The sequence below is a fragment of the Rhinoraja longicauda genome, chromosome 6 (assembly GCF_053455715.1).
Source record: "Rhinoraja longicauda isolate Sanriku21f chromosome 6, sRhiLon1.1, whole genome shotgun sequence".
Lineage (NCBI taxonomy): Eukaryota > Metazoa > Chordata > Chondrichthyes > Rajiformes > Arhynchobatidae > Rhinoraja > Rhinoraja longicauda.
This window is the reverse complement of record NC_135958.1, coordinates 40,379,094-40,391,188: the sequence shown is the minus strand read 5'-3', so window position 1 is coordinate 40,391,188 and position 12,095 is coordinate 40,379,094. Positions and strand designations below refer to the sequence as shown.

The window sequence follows — 12,095 nt, the reverse complement described above, 5'->3', positions numbered from 1 at the left end:
AAGAGTAAACACTTTTCATATATAATGGGCTGAAGGTTTAGCTACCGAGGGGTTTTGGTGGTGCAGGAAAATAACTGCAGATGCTGGTTCAAATCGAAGGTAAACACAAAATGCTGGAGTCACTCAGGAGGTCAGGCAGCATCTCGGGAGAGAAGGAATGGGTGACGTTTCGGGTCGAGACCCTTCTTCAGACTGATGTCACGGGAGGGGGGCGGGACAAAGTTAGGATGTGGTAGGATGGTAGTATAATACCACAGAATGAAATAGATACTTGAGGATTTTATAACACTGCTCCTGTCAGAAATTGGATCAGCTGCTGATAAAATGGCTATAATCTCCAAACGTATGAAGAAGGGTCTCGACCTGAAACGTCACCCAGTTCATCTCTCCAGAGATGCTGCCTGTCCCGCTGAGTTACTCCAGCATTTTTGTGACTATCTCCAAAAGTAAGGTTATTTTTTTCCCCCTTTTTTTTTAATAGCATTCCTTTGGGTCTTCGAGTGGTTACCATGGTAGCAGTAAGAAGGCTCTGATTTTCCTGCTGAAATTCCTGACGGATCTGGTGCCATTTGAAACCGTGCAATACTTAAAGGTAAGAAGGTTTATTGAAGTTCAGGTGGCAGCTGGCGTCTGATAGCTCAGTATTGATCCCACTACATGGTGGCACGGTGGCGCAGTGGTGGAGTTGCTGCCTCCCAGCGCCGGAGACCCGGGTTTGATCCCGTCTATGGGTCCCGTCTGTACGGAGTTTGTTCCTTGCTGTCGGGATCATTGAAACATCAGTGTGTAATGCTAGGGCAAATAGACTGGCTTGAAAACCATTTGTTGTCATTGATAAACATGAGTGAGTATCTTCACTGACTTGTCTCTGACCTTCAGGCCTTGAGGATTTGAGCTACAGGGGAACCCAATTAAAATTAGACACAAAATACTGGAGTAACTCAGCAGGCCAGGCAGCATCCCCGGAGAGAAGGAATGGGTGACGTTTCGGGTCGAGACCCTTATTTATCAATCTTTATCCTACACCAATACATTTTGTGCTACACAAAGGGATGGCGCGGTGGCGCAGTAGTAGAGTTGCTGCCTTACAACACCAGAGACCTGGGTTCGATCCCGACTACGGATGCTGTCTGTACGGAGTTTGTATGTTTTCCCTGTGACCGCTTAGATTTTCTCTGACATCTTTGGTTTCCTCCCGCACTCCAAAGACGTACAGGGTTGTAGTATAAATGTAAAATTGTCCTTTGTGTAGAATAGTGTTGGTGTGGAGGGATCGCTGGTCGGTGTGGACTCAGTAGGCCGAAGGGCCCGTTTCAGTGCTGTATCTCTAAACTAAAACTGCACATGCTAGAAGTCCAGAACATAATGCAGAGAATACTGGATGTCGAGCAGCATCAGAGAGGACAGACACACAGTCAGTTTTGGGCAAGGTCCCTTCATCAGAGCTGGTTAAAGTGAGGTTTAAGCTGCAGAGACAGAAAATGGAAAGAACAGAGAGAATGGATGTGATATGGATCTACAGGGCGGCACGGTGGCGCAGCGGTAGAGTTGCTGGCTGACAGCGAATGCAGCGCCCGAGACCCGGGTTCCATCCCGACTACAAGTGCTGTCTGTAGGGAGTTTGTGCGTTCTCCCCGTGACCTGCGTGGGTTTTCTCCGAGATCTTCGGTTTCCTCCCACACTCCAAAGACGTACAGGTTTGTAGGTTAATTGGCTTGGTAAATGTAAAAATTGTCCCTAGTGGGTGTGGGATAGTGTTAATGTGCGGGGATCGCTGGGCGGCGCGGACCCGGTGGGCCAAAAAGGGCCTGTTTCTGTGCTGTATCTCTAAATCTAAAAACTAAAACTACAACTCATCACAGACTCTGTTTCATCATCTTATCTGGTTAAATTAGAGGGCCAACACCTTGTATTCCACCTGGGCAGTCTATGAAGCTATGGTATGAACTTCTCCAATGTCCAGTGGCCCTCATCTAGTGTGTTGCCCTCTCTCTCCCCTTCCAATCCACCTCCCATTTTGTCCCCTTTCCCAGAAGCCCCACACCCTCATCCATTAATTTTGTCCCACTCCCCATTCTGGTCCCCTGCACCCACCCCCTACACATTTTACCTGGTAGCTGTCTCTCCCTCCCCCTCATCCAACTGGTTCTCTCTGCCCTTTACCTCCTCTAATCATTCCCATTATTATTTTCCTTGCTTGTCACACTCCATCACTTGTGGCCTTTTGTGTTCCAACTGATCAACCTCCAGCAGCTGCCTGTACTTTCACCCTCTCGCCCACCCCTCTCCAACCCCCCCTCCCGTCATACGGTCCCATCTGCCCTTGTGTTGTGATCCACTTTCACCCATCTGCCTTGATTTCCCAGTTCCTCTTCTCCCCGATCCTACCCGGCTCCACCTGCCCATTGTCCATCCCCCCTCCTCGGTCCAGCACTCACCTGCTGCCCATATCTTCATCGTCATAATCATACTTTATTAGCCAAGTATGTTCTGCAACATACGGGGAATGTCATTTGCCATACAGTTTGTACCAATAAAAAGCAACAGGACACACAAAATACATTTTAACGTGAACATCCACCACAGTGACTCCTCCGCATTCCTCACTGTGATGGAAGGCGGAAAAAAAAAGTTCTATCTCTTCCCTTCTTTGTTCTCCCGCGGTCGGGGGTCTTGAGCGTCCGTTGACGGGGCGATCTTACTCCCGTAGCCGGCGGCGTTTGGGCCCTCCGCATCGGGGTGATCAAGCTCTTCCACTGGGGGGGGGGGAATCTCAGCTCCCCCGCGCCGGGCGATCTGACCCCGGGTCGGGGCTAGTCCAACCTCCAGCGGCTGGAACTTCCCGACATCGGTCTCTACCCGAGACTGCGAGCTCCTCGGTGGTACAATCCGCAGGCCGCAGTTGGAGCGTCGAACCCAGGCAAGAGATCTTGCCTCTCAGCTTCACTCTGGCCATCTTCTTCCATCTCCACTTTCAGTCCTCGTGCAGGGTCTTTGTCTGGATAAAATTGACAATTCCACCCCATCAGCTCCACCCCGGCCATTGATGCTGCGTGACCCATTGAGTTCCTCCAGCGGTTATTCCAGGTTCTAGCACGTGCAGTCCCTTATCTGCAAGTGACGTGGCAGTCAGAAGCCCCAGTGCTGGTTGGAGTGTAATACCAAGGTTATGGGACATGCTTAATAAGCCACACCAAGTCTGAGGAACTGGAAAACTGAGCCAAAACAATTTTAATTTAGTTTAGAGATACAGCGCGGAAACAGGCTCTTTCAGCCCACCGGGTCCGCGCCGACCAGCGATCCCCGCGCATTAACATTATCCTACACCCACTAGGGACAATTTTTACATTTACCAAGCCGATTAACCTACAAACCTGCACGTCTTTGGAGTGTGTGAGGAAACCGAAGATCTCGGAGAAAACCCACGCAGGTCACGGGGAGAACGTACAAACTCCTTACAGTGCAGCACCAGTGGTCGGGATGGAACCCGGGTCTCCGGCGCTGCATTCGCTGTAAGGCCACAACTCTACCGCTGCGCCACCGTGACCGCCCAAACAAACAGACCAATGCCTGCTCTTTGTCCGTTTATCTGTGTAGTCTTCACGGGATAACACCAAGCGCCAAGAAAACACATCGCATTTAAAATGAACATTGTTTATTTGCTTGAAATATTAAAAATTATTTTGGGAGATAGTCAAGAGTGTTTTATTGTCATATGTTCCCAGATAGAACAATGGAATTCTTACAATAAGCAGCCCCAGCTGCACTCTGTTACAGCGCTAATGATGGTCTCTCTGCCACACAGGTCCATATTTTGCATCCTCCATACGTGCCATCTAAGTATCGGCCTGTACTTCTGGAGTACGTGTCACTGGCTAAAACCCGACTCGCGGATCTCCAGGTTGGTGAGGAAGTCACGTCCTTGTCAAGTCCACGGCAGGATTGAGCAGCAGATTTTGTCGTCTTCCACACAGTAAAACTAACCCTGCTGAATGACAGTGGTTTACAGTTCATCTTTTTAATTTATGGCTCGTGCGAATAACAAAATTGCCGATTTACAAAAATAAACATGTTTTAAAAAAAACAATTTCATTGCAAAATAACGATTAATTCTGTCTGGTTTCTACACATCTCTATTTCCAGGTGTCAGTTGAGGATATGGGTCTGTATGAGGATCTATCAACAGCTCACCAAGCCCCTAAGGTCAGTACAGGAACGGACAGACGGATTTAACACTACTAAATCAAAGAACTGGCTGTTTACCTTGCACGAGTATTAGATTATATGGTCATCGGGTCATAAGGAATAGGAGTAGAATTAGGCCATTCGGCCCATCAACTCTACTCCGCCATTCAATCATGGCGGATCTATCGTAGACACAGAATGCTGGAGTAACTCAGCGGGTCAGGCCGCATCTCTGGAGAGAAGGAATGGGTGACGTTTCGGGTCGAGACCCTTCTTCAGACTCGACCCGAAACTTCACCCATTCCTTCTCTCCAGAGATGCTGCCTGTCCCGCTGAGTTACTCCAGCATTTTGTGTCCACCTTCGATTTAAACCAGCATCTGCAGTTCTTTCCTACACATGGCTGAAATATCTCTCCCTCCTAACCACATTCTCCTGCCATCTCCACATAACCTCTGACACCCGTACTAATCAAGAATCTCTCTATCTCTGCCTTAAAAATATCCACTGACTTGGCCTCTGCTGCCTTCTGTGCCAAAGAATTCCACCTATTCCCAATTATTGGTTGGGTGCTGAGAGCCACAGCCAGTCCTGTGAATAACAAAGTTAGTTTAAGGTTTTGTTTTGGATTATTCCACAATAACTCTAGTGCTGCGGCTTTGACACTTAACATTGATTAAGGATTATAAAAGAAGAACCTTTTGGCAAAAATCCTAGCCCTTGATTTGCTAACTGTTGGACTGTTCTTTCAAAGCCAACACCATCTCTCAAATCCCATGCATATAATAAATTCTCATGTGGGGAAAGCCTTGTTTGATAACAATTAACTATCAGAAAGGAAATATTCTGCTTTGCTTTGATTAATTTTGTTTAAATCTCTTTTCTGTAGCCCCAATGTCAAGCCCTGCAAGATGTTGAAAAAGCTATTCTAATATTTGAGAACACTGGAAAAATCCCAGCCAGTGTAATGGAGGCAAGGTATGGTATGGGGAAAAAAACTGCGGATGCTCGTTAAAATCGAAGGTAGACACAAAATGCTGGAGTATCTCAGCAGTTAGTAACTCAGTCTGAAGAAGGGCCTCGACCCGAAACGTCACCCATTCCTTCTCTCCAGAGATGCCGCCTGAGCAGCTGAGTTACTCCAGCATCTTGCGTCTACCCAAGGTGTGGTCTGGTTAGTTTTCAAGTGACGAGGTCTACTTGAAGTAAAGATCGGTTGTCCAGCATGACACCTAGACTGCAATAGGGTATGGAGAAAATAATTTCCAAATGCATTGTCCACATTACTACCACTTCACCTGGTCCAGATATCATTTAAATGTGAGTCATGTGCTCACCATATGCTTACAAAGATAAATTAAGTTGTTCCCTTTCCTCGGGTGCCTTGCCACAATCTTTTTAATGACTGTCACCTACTGTTGTCCAATATCTCTCCCCAATCATGTCACAATGAACTTTCCTTACAATTCCCCCACCCCCCCCCCCCCATTTCTTTCTCAAGTGCTTGACTTCTCACCTTTTGCATGACTATCCCTGTCTTGATACAAAAGATGGCTCAAAACCAAGTCACAGCTGGCCATTCTGTGACCGCATTATCCTACTACTTCTCCGCAGTTTACGGTTTGCCCGTGCTTCTTTCCACCAATGCCCCTTCTTTACTCTGTAGTCAGTGTCTTCAGCCAAGACTCATTCCCAATATTATTATCGCCAGAGTCCCACAGTTCAGTTTCAGTTCCGTTTCAGTTTAGTTTATTGTCAAGTGTATCGAGGTACAGTGAAAAGCTTTTGTTGTCAGTGAAAACCAGTCAGCGGAAAGACAACACATGATTACAGTGCAGCCATTTACAGTGTATAGATAGATACATGATAAGGGAATAACGTTTAGCCAGCAAAGTTTGATCATGGATAGTCCGAGAGTCACCAAAGAGGTAGATCGCAGTGCAGCACTGCTCTCTGGTTGTGGTGGGATGGTTCAGTTGCCTGATAACAGCTGGGAGGAAACTGTCCTTGAATCCGGAGGTGTGCGTTTTCACACTTCTATCCATTTTGCCTGGTGGGAGAGAGGAAATGTGACTGGTCCTTGGTTATGCTGCTGGCCTTGCCGAGGCAGCGTGAGGTATAAATGGAGTCAATGGAAGGGAGGTTGGTTTGTGTGTTATGCTGCATAAAACACACAGTGCTGGAATAACTCGGTGAATCTGGCTGCATCTCTGGAGGATATGGATAGGCATGTAGTTCCTTGTGTTCCCACAGTTATCCTGTTTCCCCTTGATAGGCTGCCTCTTGGTGGCTTCAGTGGTCGACATGAGTTCAGTTTCTAAACATTCAGACCTTCCTCTCTACAACTCCCAGTCTGTTCCCAACCATGTGGTCTTGGGTCCCCAACCATGTGGCAGCTCCCCCCCAAGTGGGAAAAATGTACCTCATGTTTCCTTCAGAAAATCATGTTGGCTGACAAGTTTTTAAAAAAAAGGTACTGCTGAGGGAATAAAGCAAGTCAGGCAGCATCTGTGGAGGAAACGCACGGACAGATGGCTTTTTGGGTTGGGACCCTTCTACAAGACTGTGGTCTCCTGTGCCTGCATATTTTTGTTCAATACTGCTTCTGTGGTCTCCTGGAAAGGAAAATCAAATTCCTATTTTTAAAAACCTCAGAATCATAATCATAATCATACTTTATTAGCCAACTATGTCTGAAGAAGGGTCTCGACCCGAAACGTCACCCATTCCTTCTCTCCAAGATGCTGCCTGACCCGCTGAGTTACTCCAGCATTTTGTGATACCTTATTAGCCAACTATGTTTTGCAACATATGAGGAATTTTATTTGCCCTACAGTCAAGTCAAGTTTATTTGTCACACACACATACACGATGTGCAGTGAAATGAAAGTGGCAATGCCTGCGGATTGTGCAACAAAAAAAAGTTACAATTACAGCATATAAATTAAAATTAATATAGAAAAGAAAAGTTAGTCCCTAGAGTTATAATAGTTAACAGTCCTGATGGGCTGTGGGAAGAAACTCCGTCTCATCCTCTCCGTTTTCACAGCGTGACAGCGGAGGCGTTTACCTGACCGTAGCAGCTGGAACCGTCCGTTGCTGGGGTGGTAGGGGTCCCTCATGATCTTGCTTGCTCTTGATCTGCACCTCCTTATGTAGAGGTCCTGCAGGGGGGCGAGTGTAGTTCCCATGGTGCGTTCTGGACACACAAAATACATTTTAACATGAACATCCACCACAGTGACTCCTCCGCATTCCTCACTGTGATGGAAGGCGAAAAGAAAGTTCAATCTCTTCCCTTCTTCGTCCTCCAGCGGTATAAAAGGTAAAGGAGTGCAGAGTCTTTGTCGTGCAGCTGACGTGCGTCACTGGTGTGGCAATGGGTGATCAGGGTTCAGGATGGTGGACGGGGTACCAATCAAGTGAGCTGCTGAGTTTATCCTGGCTGCTGAGTTTCTTGAATAGTCAGAGCAACACTCATCCAGTCTGTGTTCCTCCTTGCTCCTGGTTTCTCACTTATAGATGGTGGGAAGGCCTTTGCTTGTTGGGAGGTGAATCTCTTGTGACAGACACACAGCCACTGATGTGCTCTTGTAACAATCAGATCTTTAGTCAGATCAGTCTGAAGAAGGGTCTCGACCCCAAAACGTCACCCATTCCTTCTCTCCAGAGATGCTGCCTGACCCGCTGAGTTACTCCGGCATCTTGTGTCTACCTGCTCTTTTAACAACATTGTTCATCGTCTTGAAGGGTCATGGAAGGGTCTCGACCCGAAACATGGCACATTCCTTTTCTCCGGCGATGTTGCCTGACCTGCTCAGTCACTCTAGCTTTGGTGTCTATCTTTGGTTTAAACCAGCATCTGCTGTTCCTTCCTACACATTGTTCATATTGACCACCTGCTGAATTCAGAAGCTACATTTTGTAAATTATTGAAAATGAAGAGTTTTACAACAGACAAGGGTGGCACGGTGGCGCAGCGGTAGAGTTGCTGCCTTCCAGCACTTGCAGTGCCAGAGACCCTTGCAGTGTCTGTACGGAGTTTGTACGTTCTCCCCGTGACCTGCGTGGGTTTTCTCCGAGATCTTCGGTTTCCTCCCACACTCCAAAGATGTACAGGTTTGTAGGTTAATTGGCTTGGTAAATGTAAAAATTGTCCCCAGTGGATATAGGATTGTGTTTGGGTGCAGGGATCGCTGGTCGGTGCGGACCCGGTGGGCCAAATGGCCTGTTTCCCTTGCTGTATCTCTAAACTAAACTAAAGACCTGGGTTTGATCCTGACAACTGATGTTTGTACGTTCTCCCCGTGACCTGCGTGGGTTTTCTCCACGATCTTCGGTTTCCTTCCGCATTGCAAAGACGTACAGGTTTGTAGGTTAATTGGCTTGGTGTAAGTGTAAATTGTCCCAAGTGTGTGTAGAATAGTGTTAATGTGCGGGGATCGCTGGTCGGTGTGGACTTGGTGTGATGAAGGGCCTGTTTCCACGCTATATCTCTGAGCTAATAAACGAAACAATTTCAAAGCTGAGTTTGTTTGTTTGTTTTGCAGCATTTTCCGAAGGCCTTATTACCTGGCACGATTTTTGCCGACTCTGCTTGCCCCTCGAGTGGTTAGTATTTCTTGTATCTTGAAGTTTAATTGTGATTAAAAAAAACAAAGGACATTGTGAGCAGAGCTTCATTGAATTATGACATTTCTCCATGGAATGTGGAATAGTTGAATTTTAATGACTTGTGCCATTATTTACAGCTGCCACTCACACTGGATTCACACATGGCCTTTATTGACGCCTTAAAAAGGTAAGCTGACACTCTGGACCTGAAGTGATATGATCATCTCCATTGGGAGCATTGAAAGAGACAAAGCAATTGCCAGGAAAGAAAAACTTCTATTCACGTGGCGCCAATCAGTCCCTCCGATAAATAGTATTTGAATGTTGTCATTGCTGAATAAATAATCGCGGTGTGTCTGCAAGGTATAAATCTATTCATAATTCAGCATAAGATGGTGGCTTTACTTGCATGCCATTAAGTGGCGTGTGGAAATTTTGCATTTGGGGAAATGTGAACTTCATCTAACTGATTAATGAATAATAAAGGACTCTCGGGATGAAGTCTGAGTGTTTCCATGTTCAGGTCTTGGTGGGGGGGTGGGGGGTGGGATAAGAATGGTTCATTGTAATGGCGCAGCAGTAGAGTTGCTGCCTGACTGTGCCTGAGACCTGGGTTCCAACCTGACTGCGGGTGCTGTCTGTACGGAGTTTGCATGTTCTTCCCGTGACCTGCGTGGGTTTCTTCCGACGTACAGGTTTGTAGGTTAATTGGTTTGGTGTAATTGTAAATTGTCCCTGGTGTGTGTAGGATAGTGTAAATGTGCGAGGATCGCTGGTCGGCACGGACTTGGTGGGCCAAAGTGCTTATTTCCACACTGTATCTCTAAACTAATCCAACATCGGTTTGGATTAATGTCTAGAAACATGAGAGCCAATCCAACCTAGGCAACTGAAGAATTTAAATCACTTTATTGTTTTAAGTAAGAGGGTGCCATTTGCTAGGCTGTATTTATTTACTATCCCTTGTTTTCCTCCTCTCCCACCCCCCCCCCCCCCACCAATCCAAGTAATTAACTAGAACGTGGGGGAGAATAAGATAATGGATTTATGCGGGATTAGTGTAAATACGTGGTTGATGGTCAACATGGATTCAGTCGGCCGAAGGGTCTGTGTCCAAGCTGTGTCTTTTTGTCTGTTTTGATGATAGCTATGATACTGTTTTGTGTGAGATGATGGCGTGCAAGTAAGATGCTCCTGCACGTGGAAATCTCCATCGACTGGGAAGTAGCATCAGGGGATTGCGATCAGACAGCATGGGTGGATGGCTCTGGGGTTGTCTGATCTTTGCGCGCGGAGCTTCAGTTGAGGGCGGTGTGGCTTGGCTTGAGGTGACACAAATGCTGGGACTGGGATGCAGGGCAGAGTTGGCAGTGGTGGCAGTCGGGGAATCATCACTGAAGAGGGCAGGTAGCTGGGGTCAGAGAACGATTTGTCATTCTGTTCCTTGGAATTGAGGTTGTGACAGTCTACAGTTTAGTTTAGTGATACAGCGCGGAAACAATAGGCAATAGGTGCAGGAGGAGGCCATTCGGCCCTTCGAGCCAGCACCGCCATTTAATGTGATCATGGCTGATCATTCTCAGGCCCTTTCGGCCCACCGGGTCCGCACTGACCAGCGATCCCCGCACACTAACACCATCCTACACCCATAATTTTTACATTTACCAAGCCAACTAACCTACAAACTTGTACGTCTTTGGAGTGTGGGAGGAAACCGAAGATCTTGGAGAAAACCCATGCAGGTCACAGCGAGAATGTACAAGCTCCGTACAGACAGCACCCGTAGTCGGGATCGAACCCGGGTCTCCGGCGCTGCATTCGCTGTAAGGCAGCAACTCTACCGCTGCGCCACCGTGACCGCCCTAAACATGTTGTGAACGTGTGATGCAGTAAGCAGCTTTGCTGTACATCATTCAATCAGTGATTTCCGTACATAATTATTGGGGTTTTTGCTGTTTTATGCAGTAATTAATGGTTGGTCAACCCTTTGTTTTCTTTCATCAGGGCAGATAAAATACCAGATACCATGTACGCAAGCTACGTCCAGGCCTGCAGCAGAGAGAAGCAGCGACTGCTTGAAGGTTAGACTCTCCCGCAAAGCTTCATGAGATTGTGATGTGGCCCAAGGATGAGTGGATGAGCGTTTGACGGCCCTGGCCTGTATTCGCTGACGTTTAGAAGAATGAGGAGGGGACCTCATTGAAACGTACAGAATAGTGAAAGGCTTGGATAGAGTGGATGTGGAGAGGATGTTTCCACTGGTGGGAGAGTCTAGGACTGGAGGTCACAGCCTCAGAATTAGAGGATAGTCTTTCAGGAAGATGATGAGGAGGAATATCTGTTGCATTCTTTGCCACAGAAGCCTGTGGAGGCAAATTCAGTGGATATATTTAAGGCAGTGATAGATTCTTGATTCGTACAGGTGTCAGAGGGTATGGGGAGAAGGCAGGAGAATGGGGTTAGGAGGGAGAGATAGATCAGCTACCTCTTCTACTCCTTGTGTATTCTCCATTACCCCAACTCTTGATCCTGACCCTCTTTCCCCTCCAATTTATCTCATTTACCTTGTGCTCAAAGATACTAGAGCAAGATAGACCACTCGACTCTAAAAACCGTAGTATGTCATGGCGCCATTTTAGTAGGCAGAAACTTGCAGAAACATTTTAAAAGGAAAATAACAAAAATCTGTGAATTGATAGATGAGATATATTCTGCATTTTAATGGTATCATCACACATACTGTTCCCCCAAAACACTGATTACACTGCGAGAGGCATAGCGAACAGCGGGTTTTGCCTACTAAAATGGCCGACATTACGCTCCTTTGCGTACTACACTAAAGTGTAGGCGATTTCAACGGAGTGGTCCATCTTGTTCCTCTAGTATCTTTGCTTGTGCTCTCTCTCTCTCTCTCTCTCTCTCTCTCTCTCTCTCTCTCTCTCTCTCTCTCTCTCTCTCTCTCTCTCTCTCTCTCTCTCCCTCTCTCTCTCTCTCTCTTGCCTTTTTTTATCCTTATTTATGGGGATTTGGAGGTTTCTGCTTGTAATAAAAATAATTGGTGGCAGTTCACGAATCACTTCATGTTCTGGGCCATGGGATAACTAGTAGTGCACAAATTTTATAAATGGCAAGTCATATGTATGTAGGTTAATTGGCTGGGTAAATGTAAAAATTGTCCCTAGTGGGTGTAGGATAGTGTTAATGTACGGGGATCGCAGGGCGGCACAGACTTGGTGGGCCGAAAAGGCCTGTTTCCGACTGTATATATATGATATGATATGATATGATATCCAAAGG

The 12,095-nt window shown here is 46.7% G+C and overlaps 1 protein-coding gene across 1 annotated transcript in view; it reads left to right on the top strand.

The window, feature by feature from the left end:
• Positions 1 to 12,095, top strand: part of fanca (FA complementation group A) — a 119,890-nt gene that overhangs the window by 49,281 nt on the left and 58,514 nt on the right. The window contains exons 15-21 of the mRNA XM_078400856.1: positions 482 to 592; positions 3,806 to 3,901; positions 4,144 to 4,203; positions 5,074 to 5,162; positions 8,735 to 8,795; positions 8,936 to 8,985; positions 10,803 to 10,879. Coding sequence (XP_078256982.1) covers positions 482 to 592; positions 3,806 to 3,901; positions 4,144 to 4,203; positions 5,074 to 5,162; positions 8,735 to 8,795; positions 8,936 to 8,985; positions 10,803 to 10,879 — 544 coding nt within the window. The remainder of the gene's footprint in view (positions 1 to 481; positions 593 to 3,805; positions 3,902 to 4,143; positions 4,204 to 5,073; positions 5,163 to 8,734; positions 8,796 to 8,935; positions 8,986 to 10,802; positions 10,880 to 12,095) is intronic.